The sequence below is a fragment of the Artemia sp. Qi Xiang Cuo genome, chromosome 4, assembly GCF_049724085.1.
Source record: "Artemia sp. Qi Xiang Cuo chromosome 4, ASM4972408v1, whole genome shotgun sequence".
In the NCBI taxonomy this organism is placed as follows: Eukaryota; Metazoa; Arthropoda; class Branchiopoda; order Anostraca; family Artemiidae; genus Artemia; species Artemia sp. Qi Xiang Cuo.
Genome location: NC_142797.1, coordinates 60,334,293 through 60,356,205, shown reverse-complemented (window position 1 = coordinate 60,356,205; position 21,913 = coordinate 60,334,293). Strand labels below are relative to the sequence as shown.

Sequence of the window (21,913 nt, the reverse complement as noted above, 5' to 3'; positions counted from 1 at the left end):
CCAGCCTAACATGCCTTTAATCTATCATAAATTAAGTCGTATGTAGAAGCCACAGATAGCTTTTTTTTTTATAAATAAATTGGTTTTAAAAAAATTTCCACAAAAATAGTTTTGCAAAGAAAAGTAAAGAGCTGTATTTCACCAAAGATGAGCAGAAATAGATTCAAATATTTTTTCAAGTGCAAACTGCCAGAAGCCACTGTCAACCGAACAAACATATCAAGGCAATTTGAAATTGTATTAGACTTTATTAATACTCAGTTAATAAAGTGGTTTTAGCACTTTAAGAAGTTCAGTCTAACTTCTGAAGCTATCCACGGTCCTAAAATGATAAAATACTAACCAACATCCCTCTTACCAACAACAGAGAAATGACTGTGTTTTGTTTTGAACGCTTGGACAAGATCTTGCTAAAAGAGTTTTAATTGCTTACCTCATTATTTCTTCCTCGTATGTCAGAGAGAAGAGGGTTTTGAGTTTCCAATGAATTCGTTACATAACTGAGTGTTGCAGAAAACGTGATCTAAAGAAAATTCTTTTCTCCCTTTTATCCAGATAAAGAGATAGTTTTAATAAGGGATATGGTTTTTGGGGGTTGAAGGTCTTTTTAGATGCTTGTGCAATTCCGTTATCTTTCTACTATATGGATTAATTTAAAAACACTTTTTCCAAAAAGAAGTTTTTCAAAGAAAAGTAAAGAGCTGCATAAAACCAAAGATGAGGAGAAATAAATTCAAATAAATTTTCAAGCGTAATTATACCATAAATCATTGTCAACGAATAAATAAAGCCAAAACAAACAAAAATACAATGCATAACCAAGTCAAACTCAAACTCAAAATGAGCAAAAACTACCAGAAACAGGAGTAGGACAAACACCCTCGTGCCTTCTAATGACCAGAACGTAGTTTACACTTTACTGAAAACAATCTTTTTTCCGAGCTATGTGTTTTTGTTTCTTATAACATCAACAGAAACAAAGAAAATCACTGTCATAACCAAGGTTACCGAAAACACTAAATGAATGTGGATTGACACTTTAATATATATTAATTAAAAAACTTTTTCCACAAAATAAGTTTTTCAAAGAAAAGTAAAGAACTCCATTAAACCAAAAATGAACAAAATAAAATCAAATAATCTATCATGCGTCAAACTACCACAAATCAGCATCGATTAATAAATGAAACCAAAAACGAACAGAAATTACAATAAATAACCGAGTCAAACTCAAAACGAGCAGAAATTAACATGAGTAGGGCTCAAAACCCCTATGCCTTCACAAGGCCAGAACATAATGTGCACTTTATTAAAAAAATATAAATGTTTTTACTTTTATAACTTCAATAAATCAAATAATATTAACATTTTGATTAGCAAATATCAGTAAATATATATTAAACTGACAATGCACATTCCATTTGTATTTATTTCAGTGAAGTGCAAATTATGGAAATGATGGATGTGTTTGGGGAAAAGGTGAGTAGTATATTAATACACAGTCCGAGCAGTGCTTTTTAATACACAGTCCGACCAGTGCTTGCGTAATATGTCTTACCTCTACCATGCACCTATTGATCCGAACCCTATGCCTGAGACATGAATATACAGTGTAGTCTAACCAGTACATTGACTTACCAAGGACAGTGAAAGTGTATCCAAGGACAGTGATATAAAGGTTTCACCAGTGATTGCGTAATATGTCTTACCTCTCGCCTGAGGCATGAATATACAGTGCAGTCTAACTGGTACATTGACTTACCAAGGACAGTGAAATATTACTACGAATGATACATGAGTTACCAGACGGGTTTCTGAGGCAACATCCACTTCTAACGGTACTCCATATATGATAACTCGATTAGTAATTGAATTCAAATAAAAGGAGCGATTTTCATTGTAGTTCATATAAGTAAGAGAATTGAATTCAGAGAGAATAGTTCATTTGAGACGATATTAGTAGAGAAAATGAGTGGAGCATTTACACTATTGAAGATCGATGGTGGAGCCGGCAGCAGCAAATATATACGAGTACCAAATGTGGCTGTGGAAATAACAGGAGGCTGTAGACTATGCCTTGAATGGGATGATATGTATGCTAGATACGTGTTATCATTAAGCAAATATAAAATGGAGGAGCAACTATGTTTTGCTGCGAAACTGAATATTGTGCATATAAATAGACTTCAGGCAGCATTACATGTGCTAGTGAAATATATTGATGAGAACAAATTGAATCAGTGAATGTTATTGTTGTAATTATGCTCAATAAAATTGTTTCTAAATAAAAGGTATTTTTATTTCTATAGTAGACTTGCGTATATTTTTTAGAGTAGAACAAATTCTGGTTAGTCTGAAGTTGGTTGTGAGAGTGTTAGGATGGATTTGAGAAAGAGCGAATCATGGGGAATCTAGTGCATATGGAAAAAAGGTTGATTCTAGATGATGATTTTCTAGAGCTGTCTATTCAAAGGAAAATATTTTCTTAGGGAATGCTTTTCGATATAATGAAAACTTATTCTCCATCATTAAACCATTGCAAGAAACTTTAACGTCGTAGATCAAATGCATTTACACAATTTATTTACGTATTGATCCCAGAACGACAAAATGATATTGTGGAATTGCTTTTAAAAATTACTTTAGAAATTTATGACTTTTTTTTCGTGAGAAAGACGATGTTTAAGGGTGATATACTCCTCTCTCTCTCTCTATCTCAGTCAATTTGTTGTTGTTCGTAGCTTAGTTTCATTGTGGCACTGAGAGTGTCAACACATGGAAAAATGTTCCATACATGTCCGCTATGTATGTACACACTGGGCAGCTGGTCATCATGTGAAAATTGTACAATGATTGATGAGTATGATGAAAAGTGCAGATTATGCGACCCGTGTAAATTGCATAAAGGATATGCTGTGCAAATTAAAGGTTGTAATTCCTGTCTTGAAGAGATGTGTGACGCATCCTAGAGGGCACCTATGCTCCAATTGCCACTATAATAAATGTAATCAGTGGGAGAATACATATCCCGGTATGATTGGAAAGAATCCTAAGCGTGATTTTAGTTTATTGCTACGAGATTGGTATCGTCGTGGTTTTAGATTGTTCTGGGAGGAGGAGCCGGGTCAGCGATTCAGCTGTTGGAACAACAAAAGAATGTGGTTTTTATGTCATCGTTGTGAAGACAATGGGTGTTATGGTTATAAGGCCACTGATTTTTATTTGGCTCTGAGAGAATCTGATTCGCCACTTGAGGACACAGTTTGTAAAATTGCTTCAAATAGGCAAATTGAAACATGTGAATTCCATAGAATGAATGATAATAGTAAAAATGACTAAACAAATAGATATGACAAGAGTAAAGTTACACTTTACTGTGGAAAATGCGACCCTGACATTGCAGTACATCAGGATCAGTATAATGTGAATTTGGATAACCTACCTGCATTAGTTGTTCTCGACAAATACCTATACCTAGTAGAAGATGAAATCTAAAGAGTAGAAAAGTCGTTTTTTATCATGTATATAAATTTTTTTCACGTTCACACGGCTCTTATAATTTAAACTTCCTTAGAAATATTGTGTGTAGCATCTTTTTTATTGTCCACTATCTTAGCAAAATCCAAAGCTGGATAGCGCCGTTCTTTGTCAGAGGCTAACTGCAATTTTTTCTCTTTGCTGATTAAGGACTTTTCTTTCTTTTTGAAACTAGATTTAAACTTAATTAGTGGACGTCGGAATTATCTTTAGAAAGCAGGAACTTTATTCTTTGCATTTTAAATATATCATTTTATTATCTCAAAATTATCTCGTAACATTTATGGGATAACAGAGATATGAACTTTCCACACAGAGGGGATAGGATGGATTCCGATAGATGGTCGAAAGGGTTCGACGCGTGAAGCTGCGTCATATAAATAATTTTCAGGATCATCAAATATCATAACTATAGGGTCATATGGTATATGGGTCCATAATGATTATCAAAGGCGATATTTATGTACTTATATCTTGTACTGGTCGATGGGGTTCTCAGAATTTATGTGATTATATAGTTCGATACTGAACTGGATACTGAGATTCAAATATAATGTTACCTGATGCGTAATATAGTTCATGGTAGAGGAAACAACGATCAAAATGTAACTGTAATTTTCGTAGTCGAAGCTGGGATGAAAATTGGCTGGAGTCTATGGTGAGTACTCTTCGTTGGTTGAGGTATGATGAAAATAGATGCTACTAGGTTGTATCTGCACTGGACAACTCATTGTAATGCTCGATATCCAATATGTCAATCCACCTCCTGTAATAAAAATAACGAGGCAGAATCACACGTTCTTTAAAGTAAATACTCATAGTACAAATAAGTCACGTATCGATTGGGTACATGAATTTTACGCTACGAGATAGAGCTAAATAAATACACTAGTATTAGTACACAAAACGAAATTTTAATAATGTTGGTGGAAATATATGTGTGACGATCCCCCTTGTAAATTCAAAGCATGAAATTTTTTTATAACTTGTTATATCATAACGATGATATAAAAGATGAGTTATTAAAGTTTAATCGTTGTCTGTTATGGTACTTTTTAATTTAAACAACTGCATGCACTTTATTTTAATTTTTTTTAACACTTTGCTAATTTTATATTAGATTTAAAATAATCATTTAAACAGAGTTTATGCTACATGATTAATTTTGAGGTCTAATTTTACAACATATTTCATGCCTGTATTGTTCACGCACGTCTGTGCTGTTTAAGAAACGCATGTTGCAGTGTCATAACCACACGGTTTTACGTAAACAACCTTACAATGATGGAACAAGACATAGCAAGGACGAGTGGAGACCTCTATACCCACTCGTTTTCTAATGCCTTCTCTTTTTTTTGGCTTAGACGTTCTCATCGGGTTCCAGGTTTAACCTCTGCATTTCCCCTGTTTCTCCGTTTTCTTTTCTTAGTTTTTATCATCTTAGTCTCAGGATTTTTCCATAGGTAAAATTCAATAGGGCTCTGATGGTCAGGGAAGTCGTGAATACGAAACAAACGGCCAATAGTATGTTCCACCAGAAATTTTTCGAGAAAAATCCCTATCTATTATCCACAAACGTTAATCTCTGGTTTTCATTTGTAAATATGGTAATCTGGGCATCTAATGCTTCTCTTATTTTTGTATGCCTTATTGTCTCTTTATTCTTTTCTATTGTGGACCATTTCGAGGTTTTCATTTCTTCGTTTTCTATATTGGGAATAGTGTACGACAGGTTAATTGCCTTGAAGTTGGTTATTTTGGGACTTATTATCTTTGTGCTCGTGGTAATTAACGGCGTTCGGACAGTTGACTCTTTGGTTACGAGTCGACACCCTTGTTTTATGGTTATCGTACCCATATCTTGTAACAGTAATTCTGTTTTCTAACTCGGGTCTATTCTTTCTGTATTATTATAACAAGAAAAAGTTCCAACAGTTTCTCTTGGAACAGAAAATAACCAAAGATCATTTCTAAGGTGTATGAATATTTCTCGCTTAGTACTTTGATTACGGCTTCGCATGAATTCGGTGTTTCTTCCTGTTGGGTGTCTTTCAAAAATATATCTAACATACAGGATCCAGACTTTACATTATAAATAGGTAACGTAAGTTGGCATACTAAGTTTTTGAATAATACGCACTCTTTTATGTCTTGTGGATTGGCTAGGGCGTATTTTCGTCTATATTGATCAACAAGCAAATACTCTGCTTCAGGCGTGATAGTCACAAATGAATTTGTCTTCTTTATGTTAGCAGGGAAGGTCGAAGTTTTGTACAGGTCGTAAACGGATTGTTGATTTGTCAATGGGATTGTTAGCACTGCCAATAATTGTTCATTTGTTTCCTTGACACGGACCTTTAATTTAGTATAGTAAAGGAATAAATTTGATACTTCTGGCTCTACGGGTAAATGTAAACCAAACGTTAGGTGCTTTTTTATTTTGTCTAACATATTTTTTAGGCTAGAAGGATCTACTAGGTCGTAGGACAAAGTTCACTCCCGTGAGGGCAAATAATGCGAACCCGAACTTGCTAACACCTGTCGCCAAATTTAGTAGTGACATGGTAATCGTATCGAGTGATACCATGGTAAAGCTCGCGTCTATCACCACGCGGTCCACTTCGTTCCTTAAAAAATTCATTATGTTTATAGTTTTTGAGATTCTCGTAGATATGATTTCAATTTTATCTCTCTGGTAATTTGCTACACTGGCTTGTATCTCCTGAACTACGTTCATGGCATTATTCAACTTTCTTACACATTCCCTCAGGCTTTTTAGGTCTTCCTCCGTTGTCAAACCGAAAAGGCGGGAGGCGAGTTCTCCGATGATGGGAATTAGGCCTGTAGACCTACGGTATTTATTTCTTCGAAAGAATACTTCAAAAATCTTCGTGGTACTTTGTTTTAATTTTTGTATTTCCGTATTAAATAATTCAAATAAGGCTTGTAGTCTTTGTCTATATAGTATTAAGTAGGCTTGATGAGTTGAAACTGTTTGGGCACTTTTCTCATTTAGATTGGGTAATTGTTGTTCGTCTATCATTGCGTAATTTCCATCATAAGGTTTTCCTTTCCTTGTAGTCAGTAATTTAGGGTTTTGTATTTATTTTGTTTTAGCAACGTCTCTCGATAAGTATTCAATGTTATCCGCCAATCTTTTCCTTCTGCCTTCCTTGGTGCTTGTTCCAAGTGCCATGTCAATTTCTGTCCTTTATTTTGTGACACCACATTATCCTTATTCGGGGTTTTTATTCGTGTATTTAGACTCTATGAAACTCCTTTTTTTTCAGACAATATCTTGCTCATCTGTTTGTAATATTTTTTTATATTGTTTTTGGTTTTGTTTTTTTTGACAATTTTTTTTTGTTGATGGTATTTGACGTTCGTTTTCTTTGGTTATTATGTCTTTTATTTATTGTCGCCATATTATCCATATACGTTTTTTTTATTCGTGAATTTAGACTCTAATAAACTCCTTTTTTTTCAGACCATAAAATTTTAATTCTTTTTTAATATATATTTATTTATTAATTGTAATTTTTTTTTTTTTCAATTTTTTTTGTTGTTGGTAATTTTAGTTAGTTATCTTTGGTAATTTTGTCTTTTATTTATTGTCGACACATTATCCTAATTCGTTTTTTTTATTCGTGAATTTTGTCTCTATTAAACTCCTTTTTTTTCTTACCATAAAATTTAAATTCTTTCTTGATATATTAATATTTATTTATTGTAATTTTTTTTTTTTACAATTTTTTTGTTGTTTTAAAATTTAGTTAGTTAGTTTTGGGACTTATTAATTGTATTTTTTTTATATAAATTATAAGAAATCTTTTTAAGTATTAGTTTCTTTATTATCTGTTAAACTCCTTTTTTTTCTTTGCATTTTTTTTAAATCTGTACTTAAGAATTAAATAATAATCATGTGAAAGATATTTTTTTTTCATTTTTTTTGTTTTTTTTAATTTTATTTCGTTATTTTTGTTGCGAATTTATTTTATTTATATTCGCTATTGAATCATTATTCGGGTTTTGTATGCTGGTCTTTAGTCTTAATGCAACTCTTTTTTTTTCTTTGAAAAAACAGTTTTATGGAAAAAGGTTTTCTTGATTAATTATAAGTAAAGAATGTTCAAACTAAAGATTAGAAAATATATTCACAGTTATAAGAAAAAAAGTTTGAAACAATAGGAGGATCAGTCAGTGAAACACTTTTGCAAAGATTCTATCTTTGGCAACCTGCCATATAGTCTGCTAGATAGTCATCTATCCGGGACCAAAAGAGAAACTGGTCGTTTCCTGGCCCTGATTGGGGTCGGAGTGGGAAGAGGCTATTAGGAAGGATTTATTGAAAGCTGGACCTTCATGGGAGGGGGTAAAAGAGCAAAGCTTTGAATAGATTATGGTGGGAGGGGTGCTTACACAAGTTATTTCAGCGGTGAGTTGTTAGCAGTTATATTAATGGCACGGAACCTTTTCAATTTCCTTCAACTCTGACTTTCATCAACTTCTTTTATCTAATTTTAAAGGTTTTCTTTTAAATCTTTCGTATAAAAGGTTTATAAAGCAAAGATTGGAGAGGTCTAAGCTACAGTCTTTCTAGTTATGTTGATCAAAAGGAATAAAAATCTTCGTACCCAATTTTAATTTGCACTTTACTAACAATTTATATACTTTTTTTCTTTTTTTCTAACCAACCTATTTCCTCCACTATAGCATAGTTCGTAATTGTCTGCTTTTTTGCTCGATGTTTCGTGCTTTACCTTATTTTTTTCATATTGATTTTAATAATAGTTCATTTAAATTTTTGTGAAGTGTTAGAACGTCCATAACTTCAATTTCTATTAGGGGTTGATTTATCATTCTACTTACTTTGAGGATACTGAACTGAGGAAACTGTGAAACTTCCCGGTGCGCTTTCATTGGTCTGGCTTCCAACGGCTGTTATATTAAGGTATGTACCATTACCCAGTATTTGAGTAGTGAGTACACTGAAAGTTCCGGGTTCTAAAATAAGAACAGTAAATAAAACCAAAAGAAAAGTATCCAGCACAAAAAAAGCTGCGAGGAAAAAGCAAGGATTGCCCGTTGTTTAAAAGTTTCTGGGTCATTTGATACTGGTAAGGCGTCCCCTATTGGTTAAATTGAACCTTTGCTCACTTTATTCAATAACAAAGTTAATTTTTAGTCAGCTTTATCATATCACAGCTCCAGAAACGCTCCACTCACAATAAAAATTTCAGAATATACGATGTTATATTGTTACTTGGTTCAGTTATGATCTTATAGCGAGATAACCTGAAATTATTGGTCAGATGACCTGTGGAAGGAGGATCTTTCGATGGATGTTAGCTGAGTATTACAACTACAAATGTATTTGGTTCTTGATGCTGGTATATAAGTTTATAATTAAAATATTACATATTTGTATTACTCTTCAAAATTCCCCCCCCCCTCCCTAGAAGTCCAAACAGCAAAAATTATTGTGGTAAACATAAAACATGTTAAAATTCCAATTTTCATGTCATAGTTCCTGAGGCAAGTTCTCCCCTTCTCCCAATCTAAGCTAAAGGATGTTTTCTATCTGATAAAATGTTAATAAATCAGTAGACCATTTGATTTAAGGCAGGAATTCTGATGTTATAAGAAATACATCAGTTTAAACTAGTTCTATAGATCTTACAATAATTGTTTGTTTTGTTCGTTTCCTCCCTTCTTTATATTAGTCTCCTTTTTTATGGCAATGCTAAGAATCTCCTGTGTGATCTTCACAATTTTGTTACAGACTTTTTAAAAGTATTTTCTAAAATGATTACGATTGTTCAATTAACTTTTTATCAACTTATCACAAGCTTAATTCATATGTTTTGGGTGTAAAATGTTTGTCGGCTTAAACTTGTATATAAGGTTTTTAATAATCATAGTCTTTACCATTACATTACAACCATGTATAATTTTTTCTTATATGTCGGATTATTTTTCCATTTATCAGTCTCTATTTAATATTAGTGGTCACAACAGAACATATTGTTGGGTATATACAGTTGCTAAATGTTACTCAATTGTGTGTAACTCAACTATTTCTCCTTTCCCTCCCTCATTTTAAATGTACATATGTTAAAGCTGAACTATAAGGGTTGCGCTGTAATAGGAAAGATCCTTCTGGCTATTAAAACAAAAATTTAAAATTTGTCACTAAAAAATTTTTTTTATTAAAAATTTTTGTTTATTAAAATTTTTTATATTTTTGGATCATATTGGTTTCAGTGGCTGGTGATCCCCTTATTCCGCAAGAGTTAGTATTGATTCCGTAAACAAGTATGCTGGTGCATTTCTGATTCGCAGTGTCATAATCACTAACATGTTAGTACCTGCCGACGTAGACGGTGGAATCCCGTAATAAAAATAACAGAGCAAGAAAAGATTAAAAGCCCAATAATACTGTTTATCTTTCCTTGGAACATAATAGTCCTTATCTACACCTTTTCTGCTAAAAACAGTATACAAATAAACATACAAGCTTACCTTCCAAGGCCGTATACTTGGATCTCACACACTCAGCATCGAACTGATATTCATTTTCCATTCTTTGGATTTCATACCAATCACCAACATACTATAGAAATATAGATTTGTTATACAAGAATAATAAGTGTCACTAGTCTAAGACAAAACATATTATACCTACTGTTGCTGTGATTCGTTAGAAAATTAATTTTTGATAAATTTATTATATTAGTTTTTGGCTTCTCAAAAATGTTTCAAGCTATGTCGAATATTCTTTGGCAATATTTCTTTGTCAAGGATCAAGTACACATATAGTGCCTACTGACTAGTTCTAAATCTTCAAAAACTTACACTTAAAGGTCTAAATTAATAAAATTAGTTGTTATACAGATAATTTTTTATTACCTTTTTGAAAGTCTACATGCTCATAGTTTGTTTGTTTGACAACATCCGCCTAATACCCTTAGCTTGTCTTGCACCCTTAGCTTACCCTTAGCAACCGTCTGCATACCCTTGGCTTGCGCAGTAGTAATAGTAGTTGCAGCATTAGTAGAGGTGTCCGCATAGCATCTTTGGTCTCTTCAACATCCCCTTCAATACAAGCTGAAAAGTTTCAGATTAATACATATCATCAACCGTTCCTGAACCATTTCTGATACAGTTTCTATATATTCCAAAATTTTCGCTTTAATATCCTTATTTTTAGTAGCAGTAGTAGCAGCAGTAACAGTAGAATTATTCGTAGTAGCCCAAGCATTAGTGGCAGTTGTAGCAATAAAAGTAGTAATAATAGTAATAGTTGTAGTAGTATGAGTAGAAGCAGTGGTATTTGGCTGCAAATATATTCTCTTGGTTAGTTTAACACCCCTCACAACAAGCCCTGTTGGTTTCAATTTCACTCACCAAACTATTCCTAAGATATTGCTGTTTCACCTTGCAACAACCTGAATTAGGGGGGCTTGTTTTGACTCAGTTCATCTTCCCTTTTCAAAATCTATTGAAAATATCACCTTCATACCGTTAGGCACAGTTGTAATAGCAGTAACGGTAGCAGTATTGATATTGCTAGTAATAGTATTGAATAGGGGTAGTACTACTAGCACCTTTAGCATTCACATATTGCCGTTTGGTCAGTAAAACGTCCACTGATATTCTCATAAAAGCGGGAGATGAGCAATATTCTATTGTTGCTCCAAAGATGCATTGAAATAGGATTCTCTTACTTAATTAACATTGATTATGATTAACTTTGATTTTAAAATATGATTTTAAAATATGATTATTTTATAATCATATAACTATAATTTTATAAAAACTTGGGCATTTACAGAGCCTCAAATTTAGGCTAAACGTTCAAACTGCGGTGACATTATAATGATTATGGCTATTTTCCTTAAACTCTTAAAGTTTTTGCAAAATTTTGACATCTATATTTTCCTCCTAATAAGCTGATAGCGGGTTTCATGATAAACGATGTCACAACTTAATTTGGGAATTAAAGTTGTAGCAAGCACAACTTTGTAGCAAGCAAGCACATCCCCACTCCTTCCTAAAAGTACACTGTTCTTCTCTTAAAATGTTATGTACAGTATTTCTAAGCCTAAAAAGTATCATAATAAGTCATTTGCTCAATATAGTCAATATACTAATAAGTTTATGTATTTTATTTTTAAAATGTATACTTCAGAAGCAACATTGAATGAAGTGGTGTATAAATAGATTTTACTTATTACTTTTTTTCAGTAATTAACATAACATAATAGATTAGCATCGTAATTCAATATTTCCAATCGAACTTATCCAAACCATGATCCTAAATAACATAACTTCTCTGAGTGCTTCCTTATTTACGAAATCTGTTTTTAGCCTTTGATTTGAATGGGTGTAGTAAAACAGTAAAATTTTTATTTCATAAAGAAATTGTTATTGAGATCATTTCGATTGTAAGATTTCACATGCTAAGAAAACTGATAAAATTTCCATTACTAGGCTATATGACAATACCCACCTTTGATAAATCAAAATCTGGTTTTGTTTTAACATCAGGACATAAAGCCAGTGGTACATCATATTGGCAGTCTTCCCCTTGATAATATTTTTGGAACTGACTAATATTGACGCCTAAATCAGCAAAGTCATTCATGACTCTGTCAATTTGATCTTGAGGAAGTTTTTTAGTTCTTGAAAGGAGCCACCCCTTCTCTATTTTCCTTTCAGAAGCTGCTTCACATAGATACACTGTTGCGAATGTTGTATAGTCCGTATCCAAAACAAAGTAGGATCCAGGTGGGTCTGCAAAAGAAAATTAGTACCAGTTAATATTTTTGTCGCGTTTAGAGTATGTATCTACTATCTTAGTTTTCATTGTGGCTCAACTGGTTTTTAGTTAGCCACGCATAAAATTTATTAGTACAGCAGCGGCAGAAAGGAAGAAAATCATGGTTACATGATAAAACTGTCTATATATAACCGTTTAGTTATTGTTTGGTACAAATGTTTTTCATTTAAAGATGATATAGGAATGATGACTTTTGTAAAGAGTTTATGGTAAAAGTTTAAAGTGGAAACGAATTTTTGAAAATTCTAGAGCTTGAAACTCCTCAAAAATGGAAGCAGACCGAAACAAAAACGGTATCAATTTAAACATCCTTGTCAATAATCGTGAACTGGATATTCAGAGCATTCCATCTTGAAGAACAAAAAAAATCATTTTTCTTTTTTTAATGAGTAGCGTAGTAGTGATGTTTCTCCTTTTTTTATTTTTTTGGCACCAAGGCTAGCAGACTGCACAAGGTCGTAGAAAATGTTTAGTGACACATTTATAAGATATGTTAATTTTATAGATTTGTTTCGATAAATCAATTTTTTACAATAGCTGCATTTTTTTGTGTGCCATTTCCGAATATTTTCTTAAATGACAATTATTTTGACGTCATAACATCATGGTAAATTGTTTTCAATAGATTTTTTTCAATTGTTTAGATAGACGACGTTTCTCACCTGCATTTATTTGAGTGTCGTGAATTACACTGAGTGTTGTATCTTTATCTTTTTGAAGCTGGTTTCTTTTTCTTTTCTTTTTTTCTTTTTGTAGTGCTCCACTATAATCTATTTTTGTAGATGGTGGGCAAATAAATGATATTATTATTATTATTATTATTATTATTATTATTATTATTATTATTTGGTTCTAACTAAAAAAAAGCCAAAGCCCTTTTCCTGTGTATAACTATAGTAAGAGAGTAATGCTATTCAGTTGCCACTTCGATACTTCTTTCAAAAATAATGGCTACTGTTTTGACAGTTGTATCTTAGCCACCCCCTCCCTTTACTAAGGCCAGATATGAAGGTTTGCTTGATATATGGTACTTGCGTCAGTAAATTTGTAGATTATGAGCTTTTTAATAATATGGAGAGCTCAGTCATGACAATTCACGAAAATATAGAGGGGAAAAAACTGTAGTTTTATAATTCTAGGGCTGGCAATTTTTCTGTTTTTCAGTTGTTCTTTTTTTAATGAAAATACCAAAAACAGAAAATTTTCAATAATTTATCCCCATAAGGTCTCATTCAAAATGTGGGGAGAGGGGATCTAAGAACAGACGCCTTCCTCTACCCCCTCCCTCAAGTTAACGCTACTAGAGAGTGATTGAGCTAGGTGAATAAAGCTTTCATTGGTAGCAAACATGTTCTTAAACACAATTAAAAACAAGGATCTATAGCATACCAATATAAATTCTTTTTTTTTTTTGTGGAAATCTAAGCTTTACTTAGACATTACTGAAGTAACCTTAACATCAAGTTTCAAAATGTGGTCTCCAAAATATTTTTAATTCAAACTCACTTTTTGCTATGAACAAGTTAAAATAAAGCAAAACTTAAACCTCTTTTTCGAGAAATTAATTAGAATTTAAATCTTTATAAATTAAATGTTGGCTCAATATATATATATATATATATATATATATATATATATATATATATATATATATATATATATATATATATATATATATATATATATATGTATATATATTAATAGTTGTTTCTAAAGTGACGTTTGAACTTCAATCGAGGTGTAAATTATATGGAAAACGTAATTTTAATAACCCCAAAAATTTTCATACTAATTTTAATAACAGTTTATTTATACTTTTATGAAGTGTTAGAACGTCCATAACTTCAATTTCTATTAGGGATTAATTTATCATTCTACTTACTTTGAGGATACTGAACTGAGGAAACTGTGAAACTTCCGGGTGCGCTTTCGTTGGTCTGAGTTCCAACGGCGGTTATAGTAAGGTATGTTCCATTACCCAGTATTTGAGTAGTGAGCACACTGAAAATTCCAGATTCTAGAATAAGAACAGTAAACAAAACCAAAAGAAAAGTATCCAGCACAAAAAAAGCTGCTAGGAAAAAGCTAGGATTGTCCGTCGTATAATAGTTTCTGGGTCATTTATTTTTAATTCAGCTTTGTCATAACACTGCTCCACTCACAACAAAAAATTCAGAATAGACGGTCTTATATTGTTAATTGGTTCAGTCACAACCTTATAGCGAGATAACCTGAAATTATTGGTCAGATGACCTGTGGAATGAGGATCTTTCGATGGATGTTAGCTGATTATTACAACTACAAATGTCTTTGGTTCTTGATGCTGGTCTCGACGTTTCTCATTAAAAGATTACATCTTTTTCTGCATCTTACACGTATTATCCCCCTTAGAAGTCCAAAAAGAAAAACTTAATTTGGTAAACATAAAGCATGTTAAAATTCCAATTTTCATGTCACAGTTCGTGAGGCAAGTTCTACCCTTCTCCCAATCTAAGCTAAAGGATGTTTTCTATCTGATAAAATGTTATTAAATCAGTAGACCATTTGAATTAAGGCAGGAAGTCTGATGTTACAAGAAATACTATATCAATTTAAACTAGTTTTATAGACCTTAATTGCCAACCACCTGGCAGTAATTGTTTGTTTTATACGCTTACTCCCTTCTCCATTTTAGTCTCCTTTTTTTATAGCTATACTAAGAATCTTCTGTGTGATCTTGACAATTTTGTATCAGACTTATTAAAAGTATGTTCTAAAAATGATTACAGTTGTTCAATTAACTTTTACTCCCCTTATCACAAGCTTAATTCATCTGTTTTGGATGCAAAATGCTTGTTGTCTTAAGCTGGTCCTAAAGATTTTTAATAATCATTGTCTTTACCATTGCATTAAAACCATGTATAATTTTTTCTTATATGTCAGCTTATTTTTCCATTTATCAGTCTCTATATAATATTAATTAAAAAAAAAATTCCACAAAATAAGTTTTTCAAAGAAAAGTAAAGAACTCCATTAAACAAAAAATGAGCAAAAATGAAATCAAATAATCTATGAAGCGTGAAACTACAGCAAATCAGCATCGATAAATAAATGAAATCCAAAACGAACAGAAATTACAATAAATAACCAAGTCAAACTCAAAATGAGCAGATATTGATATAAGTTCGGCTCAAAACCCCAATGCCTTCCCAAGGCCAGAACATAATTTGCACTTTACTGTAAAAAAATGTAAATGTTCTTACTTTTATAACTTTAATAAATCAATTAATATTAACATTTTGATTACTAAATATCAGTATATGCACATTCATTTATATTTTTTTCAGTAAAGTGCAAATTATGCTCTGGCCTTGGGAAGGCATAGGGGTTTTGAGCCCAAATTATGTTAATTTCTGCTCGTTTTGAGTTTGACTCGGTTATTTATTGTAATTTCTGATCGTTTTGGGTTTAATTTATTTATCGATGCTGATTTGTGGTAGTTTCACGCTTCGTAGATTATTTGATTTTATTTTTGCTCATTTTTTGTTTAATGGAGTTCTTTACTTTTCTTTGAAAAACTTATTTTGTGGAAATAGTTTTTTTTAATTAATTTCTGTTCGTTTTTTTATTGACGTAGTCGTTTCAGGGAAAAAGGAAATAGAACTTTAAATCTTTTCGTTTTTTAAGACTTTATAGTTTGGCCTGTTATTTGTATACTGGAGAAAAATTTTCAGCAATTTTTAACAACATAAACCCATTTAAAAATCTGGACAAAAATAGTAGTGTTTAATTTTCTTTCATACCTCCTCTAGTTGACCTGAAATGGAAAACTTGATACCATTCGCAAAAAAATCTGCTTACTTTCTTTGTTTAATTAAAAAAAATTTCCACAAAATAAGTTTTCCAAAGAAAATCAAAGAACTCCATTTAATAAAAAATGAGCAAATATAAAATCAAGTAATAAAACCCAAAACGAACAGAAATTACAATAAATAACCGAGTCAAACTCAAAACGAGCAGAAATTAACAAAAGTTGGGCGCAAAATCCCCATGCCTAAGGCCAGAACAAAATTTGCACTTTTTTGAAAAAATAGAAATGTTTTTACTTTTACAACTTTAATAAATCAAATAATATTAACATTTTGATTACTAAATTTCAGTACATGTATATTAAATTGACAATGCACATTCATTTGTATTTTTTCAGTAAAGTGCAAATTTTGTTCTGGCTTTGGGAAGGCATAGGGGTTTTGCACGCAAATTATGTTAATTTCTGCTCGTTTTGAGTTTGACTCGGTTATTTATTGTAATTTCTGATCGTTTTGGGTTTCATTTATTTATCGATGCTGATTTGTGGTAGTTTCACGCTTGGTAGATTTTTTTATTTTATTTTTTTGCTAATTTGATGTTGAATGGAGTTCTTTACTTTTCTTTGAAAAACTAATTTTGTGGAAAAAGTTTTTTTAAATTAATTTCTGTTTGTTTTATATTGAAATAGTCTTACCAGGGACAAAAGAAAACAATACTTTAAATCTTTTCGTTTTTTAAGACTTTATAGTTTGGCCTGCTATTTGTATGCTGGAGAAAAATTTTCAACAATTTTTAATAAAATACACCCTTTTAAAAATCTGGACACAAATAGTACTGTTTAATTTAGTTTCATACCTCCTCTAGTTGACCTAAAATGGAAAACTTGATACCATTTGCCAAAAAATCTGTTTATTTTCTTTGATAGCTTGGATACACTTACGCTATCTTGATTTGGTTAAATTGTAAGAGCAGAAGTAGCCCCGAAAGTTTTAACATAATACCCTCAGTCGTTCTTGGGATACTGATGAGATGCCTTATTGGGAATTAGAATTATCACAGTGCATTTTGATTTAATCTTAAGGCAACATTTCGTTTTTAAACATAATGGGCAAATGGGAGGGTGGGCGTGGGAGGGTGGGAGTGGAAGGAGGGTTAGTTGCCCTCCGATCACTTTCAACTATTAAATAGGGCATCGGCCCTTTCTATTTTCAATTGAATAAGCCCCTTTCAAAGTTCACACGAAAACTCCTTCGCTACAAAGTGGCCTGGTCTAAACAACAACAACAACAAATAATAATATATTATACCCACATCGATAATTACTATAAAAATGTCAAGCCTTCCAATCAATTTTGACTATTAAAAAGGGCACTAGGCCTTTCAATTTTCGATCGAATGAGCCCTTTTGGAAACGACAACGCTTTCTATAAACACCTTATATGCCCCCAGGGCATAAATTACAACCCTTACCTTAAGGTCTTAGAGGGTTGTCATGCTCTAAGACCGAATTTCCAGAACTTTCAACTACGTTAAACAAAATGGCTGTCTCAAAATTTTGATTGGATGTGTTTGGGAAAATAGTGGGCTTGAGAGGGGCGGTAGTCTCTCTCCAATCATTTTCAACTATTAAAAATGGCCCTAGCCCTTTCAATTTCCAATCAAATGAGCCCTTTTGAAGTTTCCACGACAAAACTTTCAATAAAATCTTTTATGGCCCCAGGGCATAACTTACAACCTTGCCCTGAGTGCTGGGGGGGGGGGGAGTGTCATTCTCAAAGACCTAATTTCCAGAACTTTCTACTAAGTTGAACAAAATGGCTACCTGAAAATTTTGATTGGATGTTTTTGGAGGAATGGTGGGCGTGAGAGGGGGTTAGTTCCCCTCAAATCACATTCGACTGTTACAAAGGGCACTAGCCCTCTAAATTTTGAATTGAATGAGCCCCTTTTGAAGTTTTACGACAACTCAATCTATAAAAACCTTATATGCCTCCAGGGCAGAACTTAAAAACTTTGCCCTTTGGGGCTCTGGGGGGTTTGTCATCCTTAAATACATAATTTCTAGAACTTTCAACTACGTTGAACAAAATGGCTATCTCTAAGCTTTGACTGAACGTTTATGGGGAAATGGTGGGCGTAAGAGGGGGTTAATTACTCCCCACTCACTTTTGACTATTAAAAAGGGCAATTTCAATTTCCAGTCAAATGAACCTTTTTTGAAATTTCTATAATAACTTTCTATATAAACTTTATATGCCTCCAGGGCGTAACATACAACCCTTGCACTAAGGGCTCTGAGGGGGTTATCATCCTAAAAGACCTAATTTCAAGAACTTTTAACTACGTTGAAAACAATGGATATCTCAAAATTTTGATTGGATGTGTTTGTGAAAATGGTGGGCGTGAAAGAGTTAGTCACTCTCCAATCACTTTCAACTATTAAAAAAGGGACTAGCCCTTTCAATTTCCAATTGAATGAGCCCTTTTGAAGTTTCTACCCTTTCAATAAAAACCTTATATGCCCCCAGGACATAACTTACAACCCTTGCCCTTAGGGATGGGGGGGCGGAGGGGTTGCCATCCTTAAAGACCTAATTTCCAAAACTTTCAACTACGTTGAATAAAATGGCTATCTAAAATATCGATTGGATTTGTTTGGAGAAAAGATGGTCCTTAGAGGGGGGTTAGTTGCCCTCAAATCACTTTTTACTATTAAAAAGGGCACTAGCCCTTTGAATTTCCAATCTAATGAGCCCCTTTTCAAGCTTCTACAAGAAAGATTTCAATAAAAACCTTATATGCCCCCGGGGCATAACTTATAACCATTGCCCTGAAGACTGTGGGGGGAGTGTCCTGCTCAAAGGTATAATTTCCTGAACTTTGAACTGCGTGGAACAAAGTGGCAATCTTAAAATCTTAATTGGATGTGTTTGGGGAAATGCTGGGCGTGGAAGGGGTGTTAGTTGCTTTCCAATCCCTTTCGACTATTAAAAAGGGCACTAGCCATTTCAATTTCCAATCGAATGAGCCCTTTTGAAGTTTCTACGACAAAGCGTTCTATAAAAACCTTATAGGCCCCCTGTGCATAATTTACAACCCTTTCCCTGAGGGTTGTGGGGAGGGGGGGGGGGTTGTCATAATCAAAGACCTAATTTCCAGAACTTAAGACTACATTGAGTAAAATGGCTATCTCAAAGTTTTGATTAGATGTGTTTGGGGGAAAGGTGGGCGTGAGAAGCGGGTTAGTTGCCCTCTAATCACTTTCGACTATTTAAAAGGGCACTAGCCCTTTGAATTTCCAACCGAATGAGCCTTTTTGAAGTTTCTTCCACAACGCCTTCTATAAAAAACCGTATATGCCCCCAGGGCATATCTTACAATCCTTGCCCTAAGGGCCGTAGGGGACTGTCCTCAAAAACATAATCTCTATCTGGAAATCAACTACGCTGAACAAAATGGCTATCTCAAAATTTTGATTGGATGTGTTTTGGAAAATCTTGGGGTTGGAAGGGGTGTTAGTCGCCTTCCAATCACTTTCGAATATTAAAATGAGCACAAGCCACTCTAATTTCCAGTTGAATTAGCCCTTTTCGAATTTTCTACGACTACTTCTTTGATACGAAGTGCCCTGCTTTAGAGGAAAAAATTAATAAATAGTACATTGTGCCAAAATCGTTTTTATGCCCCCAGAGCAAAACTTAAAACCCTTGCCCTGAGGGTTGTGGGGGAGTGTTCTCCTCTTTATGATTCCCCGTTTCTTGTCTCGTTCTCGAGTGTCCCCGTTCTTTACTTAGGCAGCGCGGTCGCGTTGCCTATGATTTATACAACAATTTTCTATATAAACCCTATTTCCCCAGGACATAACTTAAAACCCTTGCACTGAGGGCTCCGAGGGGGTTATCATCCTAAAAGTCATAATTTCCAGAACTTTCAACTATGTTGAACAAAATGAATATCTCAAAATAATGATCGGATGTGTTTTTGAAAATGGTGGGCGTAAGAGGGCGTTAGTCACTATCCAATCACTTTCAACTATTAAAAAAGGCACTAGCCATTTCAATTTCCAATTGAAAGAGCCCTTTTGAAGTTTGTACGACAAAGCTTTCAATAAAAATTTTATATCCCCCCAGGGCATAACTTACAACCCTTGCACTGAGGGCCTAATTTTGAGAACTTTCCAATACGTTGAACAAAATAGATATATCAAAATTTTGATCGGATGTTTTTAGGAAAATGTTGGGCGTGAGAGGTGCGTTAGTCACTATCCAATCGCTTTCAACTATTAAAAAAGGCACTAGCCCTTTCAATTTCCAATTGAATAAGCCCTTTTGAAGTTTGTACGACAACGCTTTCAATAAAAATTTTATATCCCCCCAGGGCATAACTTATAACCCTTGCCCTGAGGGCTGTGGGGGGAGGGGTTGTCATCCTCAAAAATCTAATTTCCAAAACTTTCAACTACGTTGAATAAAATGCCTATCTAAAAATTTTGATTGGATGTGTTTGGGGAAAAAGTGGGCGTGAGAGGGGGGCTAGTTGCCCTCAAATATTTTTCGAATATTAAAATGGTGCTAGCTCTTTGAATTTCAATTTGAATGAGCCCTTTTTCAAGTTTCTACGACAAAGATTTCAATAAAAACCTTATATGCCCCAAGGGCATAAATTATAATCCTTGTCTTGAGGGTTGTGGGGGAGTGTGCTCTTCAAAAATATATTTTCTATCTGGAAATCAACTACGCTGAACAAAATTGCTATCCCAAAACTTTTATTGAATGTGTTTGGGGGAATGATTGGCGTGGGGGGGGGGGCTGGTTGCCCTCCAATCTCTTTCGAATATTAAAAAGGGCACTAACCCTTGGAATTTCCAATCGAATGATCTTTTTTGAAGTTTCTACGACGAAGCCTTTTTTAAAAACCTTATATGCCCCCAGGGCATAAGTTAAAACCCTTGCCCTGAGGGCTGTGGGGGAGTTTCCTCCTCAAAAACATATTTTCTATCTGGAAATCAACTAAGCTGAATTAAATGGCTATATCAAAATTTTGATTGGATGTGTTTCGGGAAATGGGGGGCATGGAAGGGGTGTTAGTCACCTTCAAATCATTTTTGACTATTAAAAAGGGCACAAGCTACTCCAATTTTTAATTGAATGAGCCCTTTTCGAAGTTTCTACGACAACTTCTGCGATACGAAGTGCCCTGCTCTAAAGGGAAAAAAAATAAATAATACATTGTGCCAACATCGTTCTTATATGCCCTCAGGGCATAAATTATGACCCTTGCCCTGAGGGTTCTGGGGGAGTGTCCTCCTCAAAAACATATTTTCTATCTGGAAATCAACTACGCTGAACAAAAAAATCTATCTCAAAATTTTGATTGGATATGTTTGGGGGAATGAAGGGCGTGGGGGGGGATAGTTGCCCTCCAATAACTTTCGACTATTAAAAAGGGCACTAGCCAATCCAATTTCCAATTGAATGAGCCGTTTTCGAGGTTTCTACGACAACTTCTTCGATACGAAGTGCCCTGCTCTAAAGTAAAACAAATGACAAATAATATCCTAATCCTGGTTTGGAAACCAAAAAAAAAAAACAAAAATAAATAAATAAATAATACATTGTGCCAGTATCGTTCTTTACTAATGCCCCCAGGGTATAACTTATAACCCTTGCCCTGAAGACTGGGGGGGGGAGTGTCCTGCTCAAAGGTATAGTTTCCTGAACTTTAAACTGCGTGGAGCAAAACGGC

At 33.6% G+C, this 21,913-nt stretch overlaps 1 protein-coding gene across 1 annotated transcript in view; it reads right to left on the bottom strand.

The window, feature by feature from the left end:
• The window catches only part of LOC148953293 (uncharacterized), a 120,016-nt gene that overhangs the window by 79,657 nt on the left and 18,446 nt on the right, over nucleotides 1–21,913 (bottom strand). Inside the window, exons 6-9 of the mRNA XM_089087918.1 lie at nucleotides 14,262–14,396; nucleotides 12,050–12,333; nucleotides 10,060–10,150; nucleotides 8,407–8,541 (exon numbers count right to left, since the gene is read on the bottom strand). Of these exons, the coding sequence (XP_088944044.1) occupies nucleotides 8,407–8,541; nucleotides 10,060–10,150; nucleotides 12,050–12,333; nucleotides 14,262–14,396 (645 nt within the window). The remainder of the gene's footprint in view (nucleotides 1–8,406; nucleotides 8,542–10,059; nucleotides 10,151–12,049; nucleotides 12,334–14,261; nucleotides 14,397–21,913) is intronic.